Source organism: Heterodontus francisci, unplaced genomic scaffold (assembly GCF_036365525.1).
Source record: "Heterodontus francisci isolate sHetFra1 unplaced genomic scaffold, sHetFra1.hap1 HAP1_SCAFFOLD_101_1, whole genome shotgun sequence".
Lineage (NCBI taxonomy): Eukaryota > Metazoa > Chordata > Chondrichthyes > Heterodontiformes > Heterodontidae > Heterodontus > Heterodontus francisci.
Window position 1 is genome coordinate 3,792,161 of NW_027141025.1, and position 27,087 is coordinate 3,819,247.

The window sequence follows — 27,087 nt, forward strand, 5'->3', positions numbered from 1 at the left end:
CAGAACTGCAGAATACCGGGATCTCCATCCAGTCGACTCATCCCACATTGAGATTTCTGTCCACGGAATTTCTCAGTGAAGTGCCGTGTCATACAGAGAATTAGATTAAATATTGTGTACAGCATTTGGAATATTCAGAAAGGACAATAAATATTGTATACTATATTAATTGGAGGTGGAATCCAACATTGGTTCATTTGTACTGATTATCAATAGAGTTATCAATTACACCCTCCAGAAATGATGCTACTGGTTTCAGGGGGATTCGGTGTGTGAACAGTTTTATTTGGTCACCGACAATCTTCAAAACTATCACTTTTTATAATAAATCATGCTTTCTGTTTCATACATTTATGTGCACGGTGTTGTGTAATAATTAGTATTTCTCAATCTATTTCTACATGATTCATACATTTGATGTAGTTTTCAACATCCAGACGTGTTTCGGCATCTCTTTCCACATGTCCCATACTTTTTGTATCGTGCGATGCGGTGTTTAATGAAAGATCTGGAGTTTTTTCCCAATCTCTGGGGAAAGGTGGGAAAGTGGAGATGGGGCAATAGATCAGCCATGATCTTATTGAACGGCGGAGTCGTCTGGGTAGGAAGTATGGCCTAACCCTACTCCTATTAAATTCTATAATGTCCTTCCACAAGTCCCATACTCTGGTCAACTTGTGGAACAAATCCTGAATTCTTTTCCATATTTAAAATTAACAGACAGTGCCCAGAACAATTTGTCTCAGTTCTGTAAATGTTTGATGTGTGTTTGGTTATTTATAACAATGGTATCATTTCTTCAGGCACTAGCTCATGTGTTATGGAGATAGATTGTTAAAAATTACTGATAATGCTATTGACGCACAGAATCCGGATTGCTTGATATGATTTCCTTCTGTCCGCTGCTTTGCTTGTGGTTGTCAGCTGCAATAACTGTAGTTCTATCAATTCATTTGCTTCTGAAATCTAAAAGAGTTCGCTTAATTGCGAATGTTGTTCAAGTTGGACCTAAAAAAGATGGATATAATCATTTTGATTCTTGACCCACCGAGTAAACTGCCGTGAGAAATATGCACTTATAAACTCTCTGCATTGACTGTATTTTGTAACCCCTAAACCACCCTTATCCTTGGTTTTTTAACTCATTCAAGAGTTTCAATTCTGGGCTTTGAATATCCCACGTTTGTCCCGTTTCAGTTCACCTCCTTTGAATTTATTGTTATTTCTAGTTAATATTTCTCTATTACTCTTTGTGGTAACATGGTGCGATAGCAAGTTAACATAAGTATAACATGTATAAATAACTTAACAGTTTTGCACCAAACCCATTAGTCTAAATATCAGGAAGTTAACCGTGCGACCACTGAAATCTGAGGTGCTGGGAAGTGGGAGTCGCTGTAGGTCAGTAAGAGCAGGGGAAATGGGTGACCGGGAAAGTCCGCACCAGGATAACAGCAACAGCAGAAACTTTGAAAGTTACCAGTGGAAGATTATGCAGTAAATTAAAAGGCATTGAAATTTACCACAGGATGAGAAAATCTTTAATTGAATTTAAATGTTCCCATTCCTTCTCGAACTTTCGATCGGAATGCTGAATTCACTGAGAGTGCCATCACCAGTGGGTTTAAAGGCGGCTACGTCACCATCCTCTTCTCAGGACACCTACACACGGGTCAGAGCACCATCAGCACAAATTTACAGGGCGATGGGGAAAGGCAGTGGGACTAATTAGACAGCTCTGACAAAGAGACAGCATAGGCACCATGGGCCGAATGGCGTCCCTCTGTTCTGTTTCATTGTAAGATTCTAGAAGGGAGAGGACCATCACCACCGCCTTCTCAGAGCACCTTCACACTGGGAATACATGGAGCCCACCTACCATCACCACAAGGAGACAGTGTATCCGGGTGTCAGTGTGAGTATATGTGAAAACATTTCTGGATACATTTTGGCCCATTACCAATATTAATTTTTTGCAGAAATTGTATTTTTTGTGTTAAGAAATGAAATCACAGATCCCGGTATAATTTCTTCTGCAAAGCGAAAGGAATAATGACCCTGCAGTTAGTTGTATTTGTCTCTTTTCTTTCTGACATTGTCATTCCTTTCTTGTCCCAGTGAACTCTAATTGTTAACTTCTCATTTCAGGCAGACCTGGGAACAGTCAGGCTGACCCGTCAGGTAATCGCCCATTATTTTCACACGACCTGCTATCTCTTTGCTCTAATCCAACCCATTAAATATTAAGCTTGGACGACAATCTCTGTACTATTTTTGATCACGGATTAACCCGCTGCCCGGTTGCTAGCCAGAAAGGGAGTGTGTCCCTCATAATGTTAGCAAAGGTCTTTAATTCTAGCTGAGAGATGACTGCTGCCTTCATGTGGAGGGACAATAACTGAGGGTCTCTGAAGAGCAGAGTGTGAAGGATCCGCTCCACTCACACAGTTACCTATCTGAGAGATCACTGCTATCTTCATGTGGAGGGACAATAACTGAGGGTCTCTGAAGAGCAGAGTGTGAAGGGTCAGCTCCACAGACACTGTTACCTAGCTGAGAGATGAATGCTCTCTTCATGTCGAGGGGCACTAACTGAGGGTGTCTGAAGAGCAGAGTGTGAATTATCAGCTCCACTGACACTGTTACCGGTCCAAAGGTCCACCTCACCAATCTGCTCTGATCTCCAGATCACATCACCATCCAGCCCTGTCTTTATTGGCTATGGTGGGTGAGGGTGCAATTTACTCTGCTCTTTCCAGGTGCTGGGATCTCACTGTGTTCGTCCATTCAGTACTGAGCACGTAAACATGTGATCATACCAACCACGCCCATCTCCCCACTTCTGCAGGTTAAATATATTATGAGCTTGTCCCTATTCAGATCCCATTGGAGCCTCTGTGTTGGTGGGAATATCTCGCTGCCGCCCGGTTCCCTGCTGGTTTGCACTGTTTATTAGTAATTCCCTTTCATTTTTCTTCATGTGTAATATTTACTCCGGGTTTTATTAGGGTCCAGGGTGCAGACCGATGTTCCTATAGATTCATGCCCAGTGAATAGGGAGGGTCCGTTCGCTGGGAACCTGTGGGTTTAACACACCATGACCGCTTGAAGATATTTCTGATATTTTACCTAGACGGTGAAGCTGAGACTGGTGAATGGGGAGGGTCCGTGCGCTGGGAACCTGTGGGTTTAACACACTATAACCTCTTGGTGATATTTCTGATATTTTACAGAGACAGTGAAGCTGAGACTGGTGAATGGGGGCAGTCGGTGCGCTGGGAGAGTGGAGATTCACTACAGGGGACAGTGGGGGACTGTGTATGGATCGTACTGGGACCTGCCGGACGAAGCTGTTGTGTGTCGGGAGCTGGGCTGCGGGACCGCGGTCTCTGCACCGGGCTGGGCTCACTTTGGGGAAGGGACCGGACCCGTTGTGACGGCTGATGTAGCGTGCAGCGGAACCGAGGCCGCTCTGCGGGACTGTGAATCATATCAATGGGATCACTATTCCTTGTCGCACTCCGATGATGCCGGCGTCATCTGCTCAGGTAAAAATCTTTCTCAGTTTCTCATCTGCCGCCGCAGCTGATAGAATCTGTGAAGAAGCGAAAATAAAACAATCCGGGTCGGTCCGTACCTGGAAAATCAGATGATAATAATTCCAGTAATCTCTGGTTAAAATTATCATTAATATTAGGTTCACTGTTCAAACTTATATCATTAGTAATATATTTAGTAAACATTCTCCACCGGGAGCAGTAAATACCTGATACTCAGCACATTTGCAATACAGACAGAGCACTTTCCATTGAGATTTTCCCTAAAGCTGCAGTGAATGAGCTGAACAGCAGGAAATTTCGCAATCTTAATCCAACTATCCATTCATCAACCCAGCAGCCGCTACCGGGCATGTACTGTCAGCCCAGCTGTCCACATGCAATGATCGCTTGGCCTCAGATCTGATATATTACACAGATTGTGAAGCTGAGACTGGGGAGCAGGGGAGGGAGGCAGATTTCTCAGCCTTGGGGAGCCAAAGTATCACAAAGAGGAAACGGCTCTGTCAGATCCCACCGCTGCGTGCGCATTGCCATTTACATTTTGGCAAATATTAAGAAAGTGAAATGCACAGAATATTAAACAAAAGAGCTAAGATAGTTCAGGAAGCAGTTGCAACGATTAAACTCAGCACCGTTGAACTATTGGAAGAAAAGCGAGTAGGGCGACACAGTGGCACAGTGGTTAGCACCGCGGCCTCAGAGCTCCAGCGACCCGGGTTGAATTCTGGGTACTGCCTGTGTGGAGTTTGCAAGTTCTCCCTGTGTCTGCGTGGGTTTTCTCCGGGTGCTCCGGTTTCCTCCCTCAAGCCAAAAGACTTGCTGATTGATAGGTAAATTGGCCAGTATAAATTGTCACTAGTATAGGTAGGTGGTAGGGAAATATAGGGACAGGTGGGGATGTTTGGTAGGAATATGGGATTAGTGTAGGATTAGTATAAATGGGTGGTTGATGTTCGGCACAGACTCGGTGGGCCGAAGGGCCTGTTTCACTGCAGTATCTCTAATCAAATCTAATATTTTCCTGAAATCCTGACCAGTTACTATAAGGAGGATAGTGATAGACTTCAAGAGGACAAAGAGAGGCTGGTGAAATGGGCGGACAGGTGGCAGATGCAATTTCATGCAGAGAAGTGTGAACTGATACATTCTGGTTGGAACACGGAGGAGAGGCGATATCACAGAATCACTGAACTGCTAAAGAGCGGAAGGGGGTTATTCGGCCCATCATGTCTGTATTCTTTGGGCCTCCTTATCTCGAGAGACAATGGATACGCGCCTGGAGGTGGTCAGTGGTTTGTGAAGCAGCGCCTGGAGTGGCTATAAAGGCCAATAACTGCTGCCTTCCGTGTTGTTTCAGTCGCTGTGAGGCAACTATGGAGTGACCTCTCCATGGCGCATGCCTGGGCAAATTTATGGAGGTTGAGAGTTGCCCAGTCGTCAAAACCCCCCTCTCGGCCTTTCTGGTGGGGTCCAAAGGAGTGCAGGACACGACGTTTGGCACCAGTATGGCTGCAGGAACTGCCGGAAACATGCCAAAGGTGACACATGACCGCCTACGGGGTTCCGCTCCGGATTTTCTGTTAGGGTTTACTCCCTTAGCCTTGGTCTCTCCCGAGACGCCCACAAGGCAGTGGGGTTGTTGGGGCCCCTACACAGGTGTAGGATGGTGCCGGTGGGAGGAGGGGATGCAAGGGGGAGGGGTAGAGGGAGGGGGTGGGGGGGGGTGCAGGGGAAGGGGGTGCGGGGTGAAGATGGTGCGAGGGGGGGGCGGGCTGGGACGGGGTTGTGAGGGGGTGAGCTGAGAGGGTGGAGCAGGGAAGGGGACGGGGGTGGGGGGGGTGGAAGGGGGGTAAAGGGGGGGAGGGGGGGGTGGAATCTGGTGCAGGTAATAAGCCATTTCCACAGTGCCCACCATCGACGTCCGGAAAGCTCATCCACGTCCTTCCTGTATGGGCTCTTTGAAAGAGACATTCACTCAGTTCCATTCCCCTCTCTCCATAAGTCTGTACAATCTTCCTTTTCATAGAACTGTCTAATTCTCTTTTGAATGCTTCAACTGAACATGTCTCCGCCGCGTTCTCGGGTAAACATTCCAGATCTGAAACACTCGCTGCATGAAAAAGATTTTCCTCATGTCACTTTTACTTCTTTTACCAAATGCTTTGAATCGATGCCCTCTCCTTCTCGATCCTTTCACCAGTGGAAACAGTTCCCACCCTGTAAGTGGGATCTTTCTGAGCATTTTCCTCTTGTGATACCCACAATTACTGCGGACCCATTACTACGGCTCCACGAGGCTGAGAAACCTCCCTCCCTCCCCTGCTCCCCAGTCTCACCTTCACAATCTGTGTACTATATCAGATTTGAGGCCAAGCGATCATTGCAGATGGACAGCCGGGCTGACAGTACATGCCCGGTAGCGGCTGCTGGCTTGACGAATGGAGAGTTGGCTTGAGATTGTGACATTTCCATGGAGTAGATAGAGACCCTCATGATTTGGAATACCTCGATCAAATCAACTCTCCGCCTTTTCTTCTCCAAGGTAAACAGACATAACTTCTCCAATCTAGCTTCATAACTGAAATTCCTCAATCCCTGGAACCATCCTCATGAAACGTCTCCATACTCTCTCCAATGCCCTCACATCTTTCCCCAAGTGCGGAGCCCAGATCTGAACCCAATACTCCAGCTGAGGCCGAACTAGTGTCTTATATAAGTTCAACAAAACTTCCTTACTCTTGTACTCCATGCACCTATTAATAAAGCCCAGGACACTGAACGCCTTATTAAACGCTCGCTCAACTTGCCACCGTCAATGACTTATGCACTATTCAACCAAGGCCCCTCTACTCCTGCAACCCCTTTCGAATTGAGCCCTTCACTTTATAATTTATCTCCATGTTCTTCCTACCAAAATGAATCACTTCATATTTCTCTGCATTGAACTTCATCCGCCACCTGCCTGCTCATTCCACTAACTTGTCAATGTCCTTTTGAAGATCCGCACTATCCTCCTCACAGTTCACAATGCTTCCAAAATTTGTGTCATCTGCAAACTTTGAAATTGTGTCCTGTACACTATATAGATTGGGAACCGAATATTGAAGGATACATGGCATTTAGGAAGGACAGGAAGCTAGGAATAGGTAGAGGGGTCGCTCTGTTAAATAATGATGGTATTAGCGCAATAGTGAGGGAGTGAGGGATGAACTAAGTAGAGCAGACCAGGATGTGGAAGCCGTTTAGGTAGAGATGAAAATTCATAAAGGCAAGAAGTCACTTGTCAAAAGTGGTGTACAGACCACCTAACCTTAACCACACTGTGGGACGGAGTATAAAGGGATAAATAATGGAAGCTTGTCCGAAAGGTACACCGATAATTATGGGGGGATTTTCACCTACATATAGCTCGAAAAAGCAGATGGCCGAAGTCGCCGAGATAAGGCGTACATAGAGTATTTTCGGGATAATTTCTTGGAATAATACGCTGCGGTGCCAACCAGAGAGCAGGCAATCCTAGACCTGGTATTGTGCCACGAGACACCAATAATTAATAGTTAAGGCACCCCTGGGATGCAGCGATCATGATATGATTGAATTTTACATTCAGTTTGAGGGAGAGAAGAGTGGGTCCATGACTAGTACTTTAAATAATGGCAATTATGAGGGCATGAACGCAGAGCGAGCTAAAGTGAACTGGCAAATCAGGTTAAGGGATAATAGAGATGCAGTGGGAGATATTTAGGGGAATATTTCAGAATATACAGAGTAGATACAATTCAATGAGAAAGAAACATTCCAAGAGTGGGACCGCAATCTGTGGTTAAGTAAAACAGTTGAAGGTCGTATCAAACTTAAAGAAAAAGCCTATAATTGCACAAAAATGGGAGGCAGGTCAGATGATTGGACAGAATATATACAAAAAAGCAAATAACGACTAAAAGATTGATAAGGAAGGTAACATTAGAGTACGAGAGAAAGCGAGATAGAAATATAATGACAGATAGTAATGGTTTATATAGATATTGTTCAAAAAAGAAAAGAGTTAACCAAGTGAGCGTTGATCCTGTAAAAAATAAGTCTGGGGAATTAATTATGGGTAATTGAACAGATATTTTGCATCGGTCTTCAATATTGAGGGTAAAGGTAACATCCCAGTATTAGCTGTAAGTCAGGAAATGGAAGGGAGGAAAGAACTCAAAAAAGTTACAATCACCAGGGAAATGGTACTGAGCAAATTGTTGGAACTGCGAGCTGACAGGTCCCCGGGTCCTGATGGACTTCATCCTAAGGTGTTAAAAGAAGTAGCTAGTGAGATAGTTGAGGCGTTAATTTTAATTTTCCAACATTCCCTGGATTCGGGGTAGGTTCTTTTAGTTTGGAAAATAGCAAATGCAAAGCCTTTATTCAGAAAGGAAGGGATTATATAAAGCAGGAAACTACAGGCCAATTACTTTAACATTTGTCTTGGGAAAATGTTACAAACTATTATTAAAGATGTTATAGCAGGGCATTTAGATGAATTCAAGGTAATCGGGCAGAGTCAACATATTTTTGTGAAAGGGAAATCACGTTTAAGCAAGTGATCGGAGTTCTTTGAGGGAGTTGCAAGTGCTGTGGATAAAGGGAAAACGCTCGATATATTGTACTTAGATTTCCAGAAGGCATTGATAAGGTGCCATATCAAAGGTTATTGCAGAAAATAAAATCTCATGGTGTAGGGGGTGACATATTGGCATGGATAGAAGATTGGGTAGCTAACAGGAAGCAGAGAGTAGGCATAAATAGCTCATTGTCTGGTTGGCAAGATGTAACGAGTGGTGTGCCACAGGGATCTGTGCTGGGACATCACATTTTCACAATTTATATCAATGACTTGGAGGAAGGGACCGAAGGTATGGTTGCTTAATTTGCTAATGACACAAAGATAGGTAAGAATGTAACTTGTGAAGAGGACATAAGGAGTCTGCAAACGGATATAGATAGGTTATGTGAGTGGGCAAAGACCTGTCAAATGGAGTTTCATGTGGGAAAGTGTGAAATTGTCCATAGTGGCAGCAAGAATAGAAGAGAAGCATATTATCTAAATGGTGAGAGATTGCAGAGCTCTGAGATGCAGAGGGATCTGCGTGTCCCAGTGTATGAATCTCAAAACATTAGTATGCAGGTACAGCACGTAATTAAGAAAGCTAGTAGAATGTTATCATTTATCGTGAGTGGAATTGAATACAAAAGTAGGGAGGCTATGCTTCAGCTATACAGGTTATTGCTGAGACCACATCTGGAGTATTGTGTACAGTACTGGTCTCCTTATTTAAGGAATGATGTAAATGCCTTGGAGGCAGGACAGTGAAGGTTTACTAGACTAATATCTGGAATGGGTGACCTGTTGTACGAGGAAAGATTTGACAGACGAGGCTGGTATCCGCTGGAATTTAGAAGAGTAAGAGGCGACTTGATTGAAACATATAAAATCCTGAGGGGTCTTGACAGGGTGGATGTGGAAAAGATGTTTCCCCTGGTGGCAGAATCTTGAACTAGGGTTCCAGTTGAAAAATAAGGGGTCGCCCATTTAAGACAGCGATGAGGAGAATTTCTATCTCTCAGAGAGTCTTGAGTCTTTGTAATTCTCTTCTTCAAAAGTCAGTGGAAGCAGAGTCTTTGATTTTTTTAAAACAGAGGTAGATAGATTCTTGATAACCAAGGGGGTGGAAGGTTATCGTGGGTAGGTGGAAATGTGGAGAAATCAGTACAGCCGTGAACTTATTGAATGGTGGAGCAGGCTTGAGGGGTCGAGTGGCCCACTCCTGATCCTAACTCGTATGTTCATCCGTATGTTCGTATATAACAGGGTATATCTAAAACATCCTCTTTATTAATGTTAAACCCCTCTAGTATGTGAATTACCTGCTCTTTTACTATTGCCTGAGGTGTATCTTCTTCCTTGGTAAAGAAAGATGCAAAGAGTTCAGTTAATAGCTCAGCTATGCCCGCTACCTCCATATTAAATCCGCTTTCTGGTCCATGATCGGCTCCACTCCTCCTTTTACCAACTTTTTGCTAGTTATCTGTCTATAAAAAATATTGGAACTTCTTTTAATGCTAGTTGCCAGTCTCTTTTAAAGGGTACAGTTCTAAAGTGACTGCAGGACGAGAGTGATCTGGGAGTATTTGGGATCAAATAGTTGAATGGAGCAGGGCAGGTTGAGAAAGTGGTTAATAGGGATGTTGGTCTTTTTAAATAGAGGCATGGAGTACAAAAGTAAGGAAGTTATTATGAACCTTTGTGAAACACTGGCTTCACCTCAACTGGTCGATTGTGTACAATTCTGAATATGGCACTTTAGTAGAATGTGAATGCTTAATAGTGTGTGCAGAAAGGATTTACAAGGAATGTTCAAGGGATGAAATACTTCAGTTATAATGATAGATTGGAGAAGCTGTGGTTGCTCTCCTTCAAACAGAGAAGGCTGCGAGGAAATTTGATTGAGGTTATTCAAAATCACGAGTGGTCCAGACAGAGTAGATAGAGAGGAACTTTTCCTCTTGGCAGAAAGGTCAATAACCTGAGGCCACTGTTATAAGGTGGATGGGAAAAGAACCAACCGTGACATGAGGAAAGACTTATTAACGTAGTGAGTGGTTAGGATCTGGAATGTTCTGCCTGCGAGTCTGATGGAGACAGATTCAATTGTGGCTTTCAATATGGAATTGGACAAGCACCTGAAGAGAAAATCTTTGCATGTCTATGTAGAAAGGGCAGAAGCATAGGACTAGTGAGGTGCTCTTACAGATAACCAGCATGGACACAATGGGCTGAATGGCCTCCTTCTGTGTTGTAAACATTCTATGATTATATGCTGACTGCTGCAGCTTGTTGGTCACAAACTGCCTGTCCAGTTTTTAAACTTAAAACTGTGAATGTGGTTTCAGGGTAATTAATTGCATCCGAAGGGCTTTGAAGGTTGATCATGACAGACTGTAGCAAACTGGCTACAAAAAAGTCAACAAAGTGTGGGTTAAAGGTAGTTATTCAGACTGACAAAAGTTGAGAAGTATTGTGTGACAATTCATGTCAATGGGTTAGCGCTGTGCAAATGCGTTCTATTGTTTGGTCCATTCCGAAGATTACGGCACACAACATTAAGAAGCGGCTGAGCACGCAGCACAAAGCAAAAGTTAAAGGCTTGATAACACTCCAGCTGTAGTGCTGAAGATCAGTGCTCTAAAACTAGCGACAACTCTAGCCAAGCTGATCCAGTACAATTACAGCAGTTACAGCACTAGGATTCAACTGATATGGTGTGAAGTTGCTCAGTTGCACACTGCCTAGAAAAGTAGGGAAACACTGACTGGTTAGTACCCAATCAACCTCCTCCCAATCAACACCAAATCTTTCCTTGTGCTGGGTGTGACTCCCCTTTCAACGTATCTCTCTTTCATAAAACTCATTTTTTTTTGTATTTTCCAGAGCTTTGTTAACCTGTATTGCTATTTTATTGATTTTTATATCTGCACCCCTGAGTCCCATTGCTCCGTGACACAATTTAGATTATCATTGTCCAAGGAGTATGGGTTCTCAGTCTTCCTACCCAAATGTGTAAGTGTACATTTATCTGCATGAAAATTCATTTACAATTTCGTTAACATGAAGTATTTTTCTCACAATCTGCCTTTGTATTAACTATTGCTCCAAGTCAATGTCATTAGTGAATATTACAATTGTACGTCCTTTTTCTGCGTCGAAATCATTTATGTTAAATATGAACAACAGTACTCCCAGCACCAGTTCTTGTCACACAATACTTCTTGCCCAGTTCTAACTGCTGATACAGTGATGGCGACTGGGTAAGTTATAAATAAATAAAGGCACATTTTAAAGATTATAGTCCTGTCACATTATAAGCAGTAGTGATACAGGAAACCCAGCATCATCAGTTTTGAACAGAATCTGAGAACGGCTCGTGCCAGATCTGTGATTAATCAGATGCGTATTGAAATAAAAATCTATGTATTATTGTGATTATTAACGTATTATGCTAATTATGATATAATATGCTTATTAAGATCACAGATATCCTCGACTAACATCCGGAGACTCCCCATGCTCAGGCAGACTGGAGATCCAGTACGGTGAAAACTGGGGAACAGTGTGTGACCTTGACTGGGATTTGAAAGACGCCAATGTGGTCTGTAATCTGCTTCAGTGTGGAGTAGCCGTGTCGGTGCCAAGATATGCTCATTTTGGAGAGGGCATTGGGCTCGTACGGTCTGATATCTTTGACTGCACTGGAAATGAGACCAGTTTATTGGACTGCCGTCTTTTTCAAGGAAATCAGCAGGAGTGCAGCCACAGGAACGATGCCAGTGTGATCTGTTCCGGTGAGTACAGACTTACTGAAAAGCAGACAACTCCCTGCTTAATATGTGGAAAACTGAGGAAGGTGGCATTCCCATGTTTCTGTCTGAAAGGTTCATATCTAAACTAGTCATTATAGTTTATTATTACTGCTAAAGGTCTGGTGTAACGTGGTAGAAAATACCCACAATTACTGGTAAACAAGATGGTTCTGAGTCTTAACATTTATTTTGCAAGAAGCAGAATTTTCGCAAGTTTGTTTACCACTGCACCGAATGTATATTTAGAATTGAATATTGGCTGCAACAGTTGGGAGTTGACTAAATGAATATGCACTGGCCTATTTCGATACTTTAATTTGAACACCACGAATGATCCGACATTACAATAGCCTTCTGATCCTCCCTGCCCCCGTTAGTATTCTTATCATACAGTACTGAAGCAGGCCCTTCGGCCCACCGACTGTCTGTCGACCAACAACCACCCATTTCTACTGATCCTACATTACCTACCACTCTCCTTGCACCTACCCACAGTCGGGTTAATTTACAATGGTCAATTTACTTTCGACCTGCAAGTCTTTCACTGTGAGATGAAACCAGAGCACGCGGCAGAACCCCACGCATTCACAGGGAGAACATGCAAACTCCGCACAGACAGCACCCAGAACTGAATTTAGGTCACTGGAGCTGTGATGCAAACCACTGCTCCACTGTGCCCACGTTAACACTAACTGAACGGCAGGGTATAAAAGCACGGCTGTACTCCAGCACTGCTCAGTGCAATCAGGCCAGAATTGAAAGATTACAAAGTTATTTTATAGAAAGTGTGTATTTTACCCGCTAAATATGACAGGATCGGACACATATCCACATTATCAGTACAGAGCTTTCAGTTGCACTAGCCTGTTCGATCATTCAGTTAGATCATACCTGATATGTTCTTCAAGTCTCTTTACCTGGCTTTGAACCAGATTCCTTGATACACCGAGCTTAAAAAAATCTATCAATATTAGTCTTGAAAATTTAGATTAGATGTAACATCCACAGCTCTTTACTTTGGACGTTGTTAGGGAAAGTTCCAGATTGCCGCTGTTTTTATAGAAAAATGTGTTTCCTAATTGTTCTTTGAGGCCCAACTATCTTCTGGTGCTTCGTCAGTTACCTTCCCACCATCAAAATGTCAGAAGTTGGGCTTTTTGCTGAGAATTGCATGATCTTTAGTTCCATTCACAATTCCTTGGATTAAGAAACAGTTCATGCCCAATTACATCAAGAATCCGGACATTATTTAGACTTGGGCTGATAGGTAGAAAGTAACACACTCACCACCTCCGTGTCAGTTAATGACTATTTCCAACAAGAGAGACAATATCATCTCCCCTAGCTATTATAATCAGTGAATTCACTACCACCATCAAATCCTACTGGGTGTTGTCATTGACAAGAAACTGAACTAGACCATTCACAATAATGTAGTGGCGAGTGGAGCAGGTCAGATGATCGGCATTCTGTGGCAAGTAGCTCACCTGCAGAATTCCCAAAGACTTTCCAGCAGCTGGAAGACATAGGCTGGGAATGTGAAAGGACATGACTCTTATAAATTTCAGGGAACCCAGCCACAGTTTGTGTAATCCTTCTTCATAATGAGGGGAGGCAATGGTGTGGTGCTAATGTCACTGGACTAGCAATCCAGAGTCCCAGGCTAATTCTGGGGACGCTGGTTCAATTCCCACCATCGCAGCTCGTGGAATTTAAATTCAGTTAATAAATCTGGAATTAAAAACTAGTCTCAGTAATGGTAACCATAAAACCATTGTCGATTGTTATTTAAAAAAATCTTGTTTCGTCATATCCTTAGGGGATGAAATCTGCCATTGTTACCTGGTCTGGCCGACATGTGACCAGAGACCTACAGCAATGCTGTTGACTCTTAACTGTCCTCTTACATAGCCTAACAAGTCACCCAGTTGTGAAAGGTAACGATGCATGAGCAATGAATGCTGGCCTTGCCGGCGACACCCACATCAAATGAATGAATAAAAAACAGAAACATTTGAAGCCAAGGAATCATTCTCGCATCTTTTATGCTGCACACTCTCCTTGGTCAACATATCCTTCCCAAAGCATATTGCCCATAGCTTAACATTACACCAGATGGGGCCTGACCAGTTTTTTTTTAGCTGCAGCATCATTTCTTCACCCTTGTATTCCATTCCTCTAGACATAAATCCCAGTATTCCATTGGCTGCTTTGATTTTCGTTCCTGTACTTTCCCATGACCCTGAAGTCTATTTTCCCTGTGCTGCATCCGGCTTTTCACCATGTAGAAAATACTGTAATCTTTTTAAGTCCAAATTGGACACCTCACGCTCACCAATATTGAAATAGTTTTACACAGTCACGGAATCTTTTTTTTTGTAAAGTTATGCTTAAAATATGCATGATTACAATATGGCTGATATTTTATTTCAATGGCAATATTGAGTATGTCAATTATATGTGGCTTTCTATCCAGTCATCTAAATCATTAATAAATATGGTGAATAGTTGAGGTTCCTGTGGGACGGCGCCATCACATCCTGCCAATTAGATGATCTGCCCATTATCCCTGCTGTCTATCTCCTGCCACTAAACAAACGTCCGAAGCAGGTCAATAATTTCCCTAAATTCTATGAGCTTCAAGTTTAGCCAACAATCAGTTACAAGAGATTTTGCTGAGTGCTTTCTGGAAGTTCATCTGAATAACATCCATTCAGGTTCCCCTGTTCTCTACTTTAGTTACCTCCACAAAATATTTGATCAGGTTCATCAAGCATGATCTACCTTTTACAAATCCACGCTGGCTCTCTCTGATTGGCTGTCACTTTTCAAGGTGATCAGACACTCCATCTTCAAATGTACACTCTAGTAATTTCCTGACAACTGCTGTTAGGCTAACCAATCTATAATTGCCTTGGTTCCCTCGCTAACCTTTCTTTAAATAGCAGTGTGACAATTGCAATTTTCTAATTACTGATCCAGCAGTTTGCTCTCAATCATTAACAAAGGGACGGAAGGTGTTGTTTACAGCGCTATCAAGCAGTACTTACCAATAAACTACTCACTGATGCTCAGTTTGGGTTTGTCGGACCCCTCAGCTTCAGACCACATCACACCCTTTGTACAAACATGTATGATAAAGCTGCATTCCAGATGACAGTGACTGCCCTCAATGTCAGGGCAGCATTTGTCCGACTGCGGCAACAAAGAACCTTAATAAAAGTTGGGTCCATGTAAATACTGATGCAACGAAATTATGCATAATTCCTGCCATTTCCTTATTTTCATTTATAATATCACAACTGTCATTGTAATGAGACCACATTGCTTTTAATGACAATATATTTCTGAAGTTATTGTAAAAGTTTTGGAGCTCTTGCGAACTGTTTTGTCATCCTTTGCTATTCTTTGTATCTCTGCCATTCACGAAGATCTGTGCATTTTTCTTTTTGCATTTTTGCATGTTTTTGGTCTCTTTTATACTTATGATGTTCTTGTGTCGTGCACGCCAGTCCATAATAGATGAGGTTGAGTTTGGAATTGGACCATTCAATGCGGTGGTCATTGAGTTGAGCTTCCTTGATGGCAGGCTTGTGCCGTTCACTGCGTCAAGGAAGCTATGGAGATCGATAAACACAAGACCTTCCCCCTAACAATGACCTGTTCCTCGGTGAATATCAGGGTTTCCCTCCTCGAGAAACGCACAAGCACCTGCTGTGCAGCCAACAAACCACGACCAGAACAGTAGCATGGATTGACTGGCCACGATGCACAATAACTGACGAATCAGCAGCAAGAATAATGGCATATACTGACCTCTCATGGAATATAATTAACTGACCAAGAAAAAACAGAACAAGAACATGTAATAACCTATCAGTAGTAAGATCCTGCCCACATTCCCGTTCTGCACTGCATATAAACAGACTGCTTCCACCAATTACAATTATTTCTCCAGACAATGGGCAGAGTACATGGCCCAAAACGTCGTGGTCTGTCAGTATTTCTAACAACTGCTTTTTCAAGAAAGCAACTGCTGTTCTCAGCGCAAAGGCACGTGATGTAAAACCGTAAAATGGTCTGACTCAAATGTTGAATATTTTAGTTTTCTATTTCCCTGTAGCACCTAGATATGCTACATTTACAACTGTGCTCTACCCCCTCACCCCGCCCCCCACCAGCCTCCCCTCACCCATTTACTAGTTTAAGGTTCCTGTAACAACCCTATTTATCCTTTATTCTGGGACCCTGATCCCAACCCGATTCAGGTGCTTCACATTCCAACAGAATAGTTCTTTAATATCCCAGTACAGGTGCCAGGGTCCTTTGAAAGGTAACACCTCTTTCCAACATCATAACCTTCAAGCACGTGTTCATCTCCCTGATCGTTTATTTTTCCTATGCCAATGTGCAAGCGGCTTGTATAATAATCCAGATATTATAATCCTTGAGACCTTCTTTTATATTTCAGCTCCTGGTACTCTCCGAAAAGAACCTCTTGCCTACTCTTTGCAATGTTGTTTATGCCTAATTGGTCCACAACGACTGGATATTTCCACCCCAATCTTGCATTCTGATTTGAGATAACCCTCACTTCGCACAAGTTGGGAAAATACTGTGTGAGACTGTTAATGCCCTAATTATTGAATCACTTAAAAGTATCACATTATGCACCACTCCTCCTCCTTTTGAACAGCTTCCTATTCGAAGGTATCACGGTCAACATTGTGGCTGTCCTTCTAACAGTCTTCATCCTGATCTTCACAAATAGACAGTACTTTGTTCCTGTTCACTTCTGTATATCCTCGTTCTCCATTACATCTGGATTTCAAATCTGTACACTATAAGCTGCAACAACCTCATTCTGATCCTGCAGCTCTCGACAAGGTGTGACTGAAATCTGCAGCAAACTGTCAAATACTCTTCTTGCTATCATATGTGTTGGTGTTTTTCCAATTCCCACAACAGCTCTATGATCCTGAGCCAGAGAGGTTCCAGGTTGAGATATCTACTACAGACAAGTTCCCTCGGTTCAGTTCCATTCTCTACAAATTCCAATATCCAGAAAAAAACCTGCTCTGCCAGAACTTAGTCTGTCTTTATTTTAGAGGTAAAATTATTTGTCGATGCATTTTAGCTTTAACACTATTTTACTGGTTAGCTAACGCCGAAACACTAAGCACTCATCAATTAACATAGTCCGTATTTACAACTTACCCACGCCCTCTCACACTCTGACCTGACAATTGCTTCACTGAGTGAGTTTGTCCCTCTATTTGCTAGGTGTCTGTCTCTCAGCCCCTTCCAATAGGCTGTGCTACTGCTGGCTGTGGCGCTCTTTTAAACCGGTTGCTCTAGTCACTGACTCCAGTTTAACAGACAAAACAGAACACCTCCATCCGAACGCTCACCCTCTACTACCTAGAAGGACGAGGACAGCAGATGCATGGGAACACCATCTGCATGTTCTCCTCCGAAGCACACACCATCCTAATTTGGAACTATATAACCGGTCCTTCACTGTCGCTGGGTCAAATCCTGGAAGTCCCTTGCTAACAGTACTGTGAGTGTACTGAAAGCGCATGCACTGCAGTGGTACAAGAAGGCGGCTCACCACCATCTTTGCAAGGGCAGTTCGGGATTGGTAATAAATGCTGTCCGAGCCCGAAATTCCCACCCCCTGTGAAAGAATAAAAAATACCTCCTTTTACCCCTCTGCACCGAATTCTTACTCTGAGCAAACTCTAACTTCCCACTATGTTCATAATGTATTCAGTTAACATTGCAATCTTTGTTTACACTCTGCCTTACCAGAAGTCTAAATATAGAATCATAGAAAATAGGAGTAGGCGTAGGCCAGACATCCCTTTGGAGCCTGCTCCGCCATTCAAAAAAAGTAATGGCCTATCATCTATTTCAGTACTCTGTTCCCGTTTTTCCCCATATCACTTGATTCCTTTTGTATTAAGAAAGATATCTATCTCCTTCTTGAATATATTTAGAGATCTGTCATCCGCTGCCTTCTGTGGTAGAGAATTCCACAGGTTCACCACCTTCTGAGTGAAGACATTTCTCCTCATCTCGGTTCTAAATAGCATACTCCATATCCGGAGACTGTGACCCGTGGTTTTGGACTCTCCAGCCATCGGGAACATCCTCCCTGCATGTAGCCTGTCTAGTACTGTTCGAGTTTTATAGGTTTCTCTGAGATCCTCTCTCATTCTTCTAAACTCTAGTGAATATAGACCGAGTCGATCCGATCTCTCTTCATACGTGAATCCTGCCATCCCAGGAATTAGCCTTGTAAATCTACTTTGCACACTCTTAATGGCAAGGGCATCCTTCCTCAGATAAGGAGACCAAAACTGCACACAATGCTCTAGGTGTGGTCTCACCAAAGCCCTGTATAGGTGCAGTAACATCTTGCTCCTTTACTCAAATCATCTTGCAATGACGTCCAATATTATATGCTTTTTGAGGCACATTCGAGATACAACAGTCCAGACAGTTTCCAGCTGACAGTAATTACCCGAGTTCGCACAATCACAGCTGATTGACAGCTTACTGCTAACCTGACTTACCCTGTTAACTGCGAACAATGAACTGCCTTGCAGTTTGGTTTTTAATTCCAAGCGAATTGCTAAATGTTACGGCTAGATTTAATTCTTAGCCACTAATTACCAAATTCCAAACTTCCCACTCTGCTGACAACACATGCAGCTAAAGGTACAGTCTATGCTTGCACACTTTGCCTTAACTCTACCTTACTGCATTGCAGAAGAACATTCCCCATGCAGGCAATTGCAGTTCAAGAGGACGGTCCTGACACCGGTTTCAAGGGCAAATAGAGTTGAGCAATAACTGCCACCTCTGCCAGAGATGTCCACATCCGCATAAAGAAAAGCAGCTCCGAAATGGGCTTGTTTTGTATTTGTTCTCCAGATCTTCAAGAGCTCATCTATCAAACCCCTTAACCATTTTAAACACATCAACTAGATAAGCTGTAATCCTTCTAAACTAAATCTATTACAAACAAAGTTTATGCAACTTATCTTCATAATGTACCGTTTAAAGCATTGTTGCCATTCTAGTGACACTGTCCTGAACAACCTCCACAGCCAATGGTTTTGTGAAGTGCCGTGCCCAAACGTGACAACAGATACAACTGAATCATCACATCCTTCATCGTTTACATTCCAAAATCCAAGAGATAAAGACCAACAATCGATTAGCGTTTGCAAGAAGAGCTGTTAATTTTTGAGTGTTCAGCCAACTTCTTAAAGAGGTCCTGTAGTAATTATTGTGATGCAAGTACACAGACCTGAAACATAACTCTCTTGCTCTCTCCACAGATGCTGCTAGCCCTGCTCAGTATTTCCAATATTTTCTGTTTTATTTCAGGTTTCCAACATCTGCAGTATTTTGCTTTTGTGTTGCTGTGGTAATTCTAATTGTTTTTTGATAGATAATTTGTGTAAAGTATGGATAGATAATCGTGTACATAAGATTCAACTTTTATACCCATTTTCTATTTTGCTGTTTCTATGCAGAGGATGATTTATAAATTATTTGGATTTGGATTCGTTTCCAATACAGGGAAACATGGACCTCGATTGGTTGATGGGACGAACAGATGCTCTGGCCGGGTGGAGGTGCTGCATGGAGACCAGTGGGGGACGCTGAGTGACATGTACTTTGATCTGGAAGACGCCAACGTGGTCTGTGAGCACTTGCAGTGTGGGACAGTAACCTCAATCCCGGGAGGAGCTCACTTTGGGAAGGGAGCCGGTCCAGTGTGGAAGGAAAGTTACAGGTGTCGGCGGAATGAGACGCGATTGTGGGATTGTCCTGTTTCATCCTGGGAACAGTTTAGCTGCTCCCATGAAAATGATGCCAGTGTCATCTGTACGGGTGAGTCATCTCAGTCAATTGAACTGAAATACACCAACTGTTCTGCTGTCAAGCATCATTAACTATTTCCACAGGTCGCTGATTCACTAGTTTTGCTGATCCCATGCTTCCTTCGACTCTAAGATTCTGAGATGTGTTTGTCGGTTTATTGGTCTGAATTAAATTACAAATGAATCAAAGAGCTTCACTCCAGTAAACATTGAATACATACAATGTCTCGTGATTAGTACTTATCGCTCATATAATATCTCTTTTGTGGTAAATCTAGGGCATTATTCAAGGGCTATAGAATCAGCAATTTGCTCCCAGGACCACTGCCATAGAATGGAAATTTTGCTCGAGCATTGAAACTGTTATCAATGTTGGCCGTTCAAATATGAATTATCATGGAATTCTCTGCAAAGATCAGCTGTGCAATAGAAAAAACTGTGAACTTGTTTCCAACTAAATAGCATGAGATAAATTTTAATTTCCATTCCATTAAGGGCAATAAAATGATAGTGAGTGAAGTAACTCGTTATTTCACCAATATGCCATGTCTTTGATTATTTCACAAACTTGATGTAAATTACAATTCTCCCAGTTATCCCTCAACCAGCGCCCTCTTATAACAGATTATCTGCTCAGTTAACTGATCGCTGTCCGTTTGACATTGCTCAACGCAAATTGCTCCCACGTTTCACAATTTAAAATATAGGTAATAAAAACAGTAAGTGCTGAAAATACTCAGAAGTTCTGGCAGCATCTGCGGTGCAAGAAACAGAATCAACCTTACAGTTTGCAGATCTTTCATCAGAACTTAGAGATTTAACAGTTTTTAAAGAAAGGGGAAAGCAAGGAAAGAACGAAAGGAACAATCTGTGATATGGTGGAAGGCAGGAAGAATTAAATGGTAAATGGGACAATGCAAGGCAGAAAGAGATAGGAATGGGCCAAGTGAAAAACACATTTCGAGAGGAGCTGCAAATTGGAAGGCAAGACATCGTCCAAAAAAGGGGAGGGAATCTTTCCTGAAATTGCTGAATTCAGTGTTCATTCCAAAAGCCTGTAAAGAGTCTAGTGGAAAGAGGAAGTGCTGTTTCTCAAACTTATGTTAATCTTCATTGGAACTGTGTCGGAGAAACAGGAGAGAGATGTCAGAGTGGGAGCAGAATAAATAATGAAAAGGACAGGCAACTGGAAGCTAAAGGTAAAGCTTGCAGACTGAACAAAGGTGTTGTGCAAAGTAAGCACTCAATTATGTTTGGTGTCCCAATGTAAAGCAGACGGTATCATGATCAGTCAATACAGTGAATACAGTATACTAAAGAGAAGGCAGTACAAGAAAATCGCTGTTTCACTTGGAAGCAGTATTTGGCGGCTTGGATGGTGAGAAAGGTGGAGGTAACAGGACAGTGGCTGCACCTCCTGCGCATTCATGGGAAGGTCCTGGGGGAAGGGGTGCTGAGAATGATTGAAGAGTGAATCAGAGTGCCACAGAGCGAATGGTCCCTTCAGAATGTTAAACGTGGAGGGAAGGGGAAGATGTGCTTTGTAGTGGCACCACATTAAAGGTGGTGGAAATGGTGGAAGATGATCTGTTGAATATGGAAGCTGATGGAGTGGAAGATGAGGAGAATCAGAATCCTATCATTATTCCGGGAGGGGGAAAGGGTGAAAGCAGACGTTTGGGGAATGGAATGGACGTGCTTGAGGGCCCTGTCAACCATGGTGGGTGGATGAGGAGGTGAGGAGAGTCCTCGGTTGAGGAAAAAGGAATACATATCTGGAACCACTGGTATGGAAGTTTGCATCACCAGACATTGCAGATGGAGCAAGTGAAAAAATGTGATAGAGTAATTCGAAGAATTGGGGTGTGAGGAAGCATAGACAAGGTAACTGTGAGAGTCACTGGGTTTACTCTTTATATTAGTTAATAACCTATCCCCAGAAGCAGAGACAGAGATGTTGAGGAAGAGAATGGAAGAGTTGAAGATGGACCATGTGAATATAAGGAGGTTAAACTGGAAGAAAAGTTGATGATATTTTCAAGTACAGGGCGAGAGCTGGAATATCAGTGCATGTGGACAGGAGGACGGCCTTCAGTCCCTCGGCTATCACCTACAGTTCATTTTACCCTCTGTCCCCAGTTCAGCAACCGTAAGCTACTCAGTACGTCTCTAAAATGTATTTACAGAGAAAAGGTAATGGTGAAAATGATCTTTCAACAAGCCTTCTGAACAATGATGACAGGAATAGTAACCATTAATATTAATGACTTTTCGGGTGGCAGTAAATTCTGAGATATTTTGCTTCAGTTTCACCATTCTCAATCTGTTTCATGTTGTAGATGAAAATTGGTCACTAAGTCTGACTAACGGGGGAAGCTGGTGTGATGGGAGAGTGGAGATTTACTACAATGGCAGCTGGGGGAGATTGCAGGATAGACACTGGACCCTGAATGATGCCAATGTAGTCTGTACACAGCTGGGTTGTGGTGAAGCGACAGCCGCTTATAACTATTCAAAGGACGGAGAGAGTGAAGGACCCATCTGGGTGAATGATGTCCAGTGTGAAGGAAACGAATTGCAGCTCCAGAACTGCATCTTATTCACATTGAATTCGTCTCTCACTGACAGTATGGATGTAGGGGTCCTGTGTTCAGGTAAGCAAATTCTTCACTGCTTTTACAAAAACATAAAAGTGAAATGTCTAATCTGCTGAGAAAAGTGATAATATCGGTTACTTGTTCCTGGGTTTCTCAAAGCAGTAATTTCACTCGAGGAGAGTCGGAGAGGATGGTGGGCGGTCGGGGAGCTGGGGTGGTGTACAGAGAGAGAGGACACGGACACAATTAAACAGCAAGAACGTTTGTATTACAGAAATTTCAATTAACACATACATCACAAGGGGTTTAACAGGAATGTAAACGGAGAGAAAACTGACACAGAGCCAAACAAAGAGATGTTAGAGTGGGTGACGAAATGTTTAGTCAGATGAAAGCAAAATACTGCGGATTCTGGAATTCTGAAACAAAAACAAGAAATGCTGGATTCACTCAGCAGGTCTGGCAGCATCTGTGGCAAGAGAAGCAGAGTTAACGTTTTGGGTCAGTGACCAGAAACGTTAACTCTGCTTCTCCTTTCCACAGATGCCGACAGACCTTCTGAGTGATTCCACCATTTCTTGTTATTGTTCTTAGTCAGATGGTTGGATTTGAAGAGCCGGAGACACGGAAATATTTCTGGTGGAAATTCAGATCTGGGGGTTAGATGGTTAAAGGCAAAACTGAAAGTTGTGGGCAATTGAAGTGGGTGAAGTGCAACAAGCTGTATTCAGAAAAAAGCAGAGCTCCTGAAATGATTCAGGCTGGAGATGGTTATACTGATGCAGGGGGAGAGCATGAAGGTGTCTGAACATGAAGATCATATTTGGAAACTCTGGGTATTGATCGCAGGGAAACCAGTAGATCGTCGAGTGCCATGGCGTTCCTGAGAGGGGCTTCATGTAGGGAAGGCAACAAAACTTTGGATGAGCTGATGTTTCTGGAGGATGCAAGATGGGTGATCGCCCAGGAGAACATTGAAATATTCGATTCTGCAGGCAACAAAGCATGGGTGAGCATTTCAGCAGCAGATGGGCTGAGGCAGGAAGGGAGGTGAATGATGATAGAGGTGAAAGATAACGGCCTTATGAGAAAGAGAATACGGAATTGGATTCTCAGCTGTGGTATCAAATCCGGCGCCAAGCTTGCAATCAGTTCGACTGTATAGTATATAAGTGGAGGTAGCTGTGTGGGAGTTGGTCTGGTGCTAGTTTCATTAGATTGTGTATAAAAGTAGACAGATGTTTTGGACTAGACACTTTAAAGTTTCATTGTGTGGCATGTTAATGCATGCATGTGTTCTGGGGATGTTGCATTATGCAGAGTGTAGTTTAGTTTTGTTTAGTTTAGAGATACAACACTGAAACAGGCCCTTCGGCCCACCGAGACTGTGCCGACCATCAACCACCCATTTATAATAATCCTGCACTAATCCCATATTCCTACCACATCCCCATCTGTCCCTATATTTCCCTACCACGGCTAGGGGCAATTTATAATGGTCAATTTACCTGCCAACCTGCAAGTCCTTTGGCTTGAGTGTGGGCAGATGTTTTCGGGTTGTTCCAATGAACATTTATTTGCATACGACATGTGGAACTTACAACATATGAGATAGTTAATGATTCAGATTTGATACCGATTGGTTACAGTAAGCATTTTCTTCGGACACTGCGGAAATCAATACATTCCAGCGTTTCACGTCAGAAGTTTACAGTGCTGAATGGTTATTACACACTCAGTCACTGGACAGAGTCGAGTATGTCATCTTGTTCTTCAGTTCGGTAGATGTTAAGCTCCACCCAACATTTATGCCCACCTACAGAAGCCATGTGTCTTCTCCTTGTCTTCTACTTCTGTATCTGATGGGTCACATTGCTGATGTTTATTCTCCAAAGTGCATGACACAATTAGTCCAATCATTTTTGTCCAGTCCAGATTAAATACTGGTTTCTGTTCAGCCGGGAGGTCTGCACATCGACAGTTCAATTGCCCGTAGGCGCTTCCTGATCCTGTCCAACATTTTGCAGAGAGATCCTGTTTTCTTCCCTCTTTGGTCCGGTCCAACAGTCATATATTGATAGAATTAGTCGTTTAGTTCATTGATTTTTTACAGACAATCGCAATTGCTAATGTGCCTCACATGTTTCGTTTGCTCATTTAACATAATTGCAGCAGTCTGTCTGGACAGACAGGTCTGCATCTTCTCTGTTCAGACATGCGGCTTATGTATCTAAAATTACTCAAATATATTCCTTGTCAAAGACAGAGTCCCATCCTTTCAAAGGTAAGTGATTCTCTTATGCAATTAATATTAAATTGATTTATGATAATGTTAATAATGTTATAATCAACACAACCCTAGAACGTAGTTCCACACGAAGATACTGCATATTGCAAGGCTGATGTTTAAGGGTAGGACTTGTGGACCTTACATTCTCCAATATGAAGTGGAGTAATAAAGTAATCATGAAGTAATAAATAGCATGGATTAAACTGCTGGTCTTGCCAGTGACACCAACATTCCCTGAAATAATTGAAAAACAGAAAGGCACGGTGACATGTGGGGAACTATCTGGTAATATAATCCTGAATGTATCAGTCGCATAAAGCATCATTGGGTCCTCTTCATCTTCACTAAATCCTCCTGTTTGACAAAGATTATCCAGGAAGCCAAAGAAAACGCACAGCAAATATTCTCCATCATAAATCTTCCTCCTGAACCACTCCCCTGCCTCATCCACCCTGAACTCCAAAAATAATTGAGAGGAGCTCATAGACTTTTTGTCACAAAGTTCAAAAACATCCGTTCAGTCACCTCCCTTTCTTCCCCAACCCATCAGGCCTAACTTCCTATCAGTTCCCACCCCCATCCCATACGATCACCCTGAATTCACATTTCTTGTTTCTCTCCTAGAATCCTTCACTCTCTCTCTGAACCTGTGCTGTTGATGGTATCCACATTTTGCTGTCTACACCTTATTTCTATTAAACTACTGAACACAAACATTCCCTTCCTGGGTTCCATATTAGCTGGCAATATTAACGATTCTCTTTCTCTCTCTCTCTCTCTACATTTTCAGGCTCCTCTCCATCAAATCAGCAGTCATCACACCTCTCCTCAGAAAGGAACCATTGACCACCTGTCCATGCAGGTTACTGCCCAGCTCCAACTGATCGTACCTCGCCAAAGTCCTTGAATGTGTTGTCGCCTCCCAAATCCATGCTCATCTTATATGAAGCTGCATGTTTCAATTACGCAAATCAATTTTCTATCCACACCACAGGCCGAAAACAAATGACATCCGAAGTGATTGTGACAAATATAAACGATTCCACCTCCTCTTTCTTGACTTGTCTCAAATTTTTATATGATTGATCATGAAATACTTGTCCAATTCCTCCCCATTAACACACGGCTGGGTGGGACTGCACTCAGCTGGTTCTAGTATTATCTGTACAGTCATGGTCAGAAAGTTGCCAGCAATGGTTTCTCTTCCTGCTTCTGCAAAGTCACCTATAGTGTCACCAGAGGATCGATCCTTTGACACTTCATTACTCATTTACATGCTGCCTTTCAGCGATATCCGCAAACAAAGCCTCAGTTTCCACATGTATCTCACTGTATCCAACTCTACCTCACATTCAACACTCTTGAGCCCTCCAATGCCTGTACACTGTGAGAATTCCAGGCTGACATTCAGTACTGCATCAGCAGAAAATTCCTGCAACTCAGTATTGAAAAGATAGAAACCATCAGTCCCCATCGCATGTTTCCTTGCTGCCAACTCCATTTCTCGCCATGCCAACTGTCTGTCACTCAGCCAGACAGCTTGTAATCTTGGTGTTATATTTGACCCCAGGGTGATCCTCCTATCAAATCTCCATATCCTCATTAACACTGTCTATTTTCACCTCCATGACATCACCCGCATTTGCCCTTATCTCGTCTTGTCGATAGCGTTGTTCCCTCCAGACTCGATGATGCTCATGCAATCCTGGCTGGCTTCACTAGTTACAACCTCTGTAAGCTCCGCTGTCTCGACCATTTGCCACTCAGGCATCTGCCCTCTGCCCACTGACCTACTTTGCCCAGCAACGAGAGGTTTTGAAATTCTCATCCTTGTTTTCAAATCCCTTCCTGGCCTCACAGCTCCTGTCTTTGCAATCGGCTCCAGACTGGCAGCTCCCAGTTCTGGCTTCTTGAGCATTCCTGGTTTTAATTGTGCACCATTGGCGGCCGTGCCTTTATTTGTGAAGGTCACATGCTCTAGAATTACTTGCTTAAATATCCCTGCCTGTCAACCAGTCTTTCCTGCTTTAAGACGTTCCATAAAAACTAACTCTTTGACTTAGCTTTTGGTCATCTGACCTAATATATTTTTCGGTGCTCTGTGTTAAAATGTCTTTGATATCACTCCTGTATCGCGCCTTGGGATGTTTAATTACGTTAATGGCGCTAGATAAATGCAAGTCACTTGTAATTGAAGATGAGGGAAATAGGAGATGGCAGTAAATGTCTGACCAAGATAACAAATTAGGGTAACATAAATGGACAAGGAACAGATACAGTTATATAACATGAGTATAAATTAACTGTGAATCGTGTGAGTGATTGCCTGTTTGACACCG

The 27,087-nt window shown here is 42.8% G+C and overlaps 1 protein-coding gene across 1 annotated transcript; it reads left to right on the top strand.

The window, feature by feature from the left end:
• The first annotated feature begins 487 nt into the window (after positions 1-487).
• LOC137361859 (deleted in malignant brain tumors 1 protein-like) lies at positions 488-25,615 on the top strand. Its single transcript, XM_068026462.1, has 8 exons — positions 488-601; positions 1,313-1,497; positions 2,153-2,181; positions 3,240-3,548; positions 11,628-11,942; positions 19,557-19,871; positions 22,201-22,515; positions 25,539-25,615. Exons 1-8 carry the CDS (start codon positions 488-490, stop codon positions 25,592-25,594), a joined length of 1,638 nt encoding a protein of 545 aa, XP_067882563.1. The 3' UTR covers positions 25,595-25,615.
• Positions 25,616-27,087: the final 1,472 nt, after the last annotated feature.

Coding starts and splice junctions, on each gene's coding strand:
- LOC137361859 (XM_068026462.1), top strand. CDS start 488: ATGCGGTGTTTAATGAAAGATCTGGAGTTTTTTCCCAATCTCTGGGGA. Junction 1,498..2,152: donor TACCAGTGGAAGATTATGCA/GTAAATTAAAAG, acceptor CATTTCAGGCAG/ACCTGGGAACAGTCAGGCTG. Junction 19,872..22,200: donor TGCCAGTGTCATCTGTACGG/GTGAGTCATCTC, acceptor TTCATGTTGTAG/ATGAAAATTGGTCACTAAGT.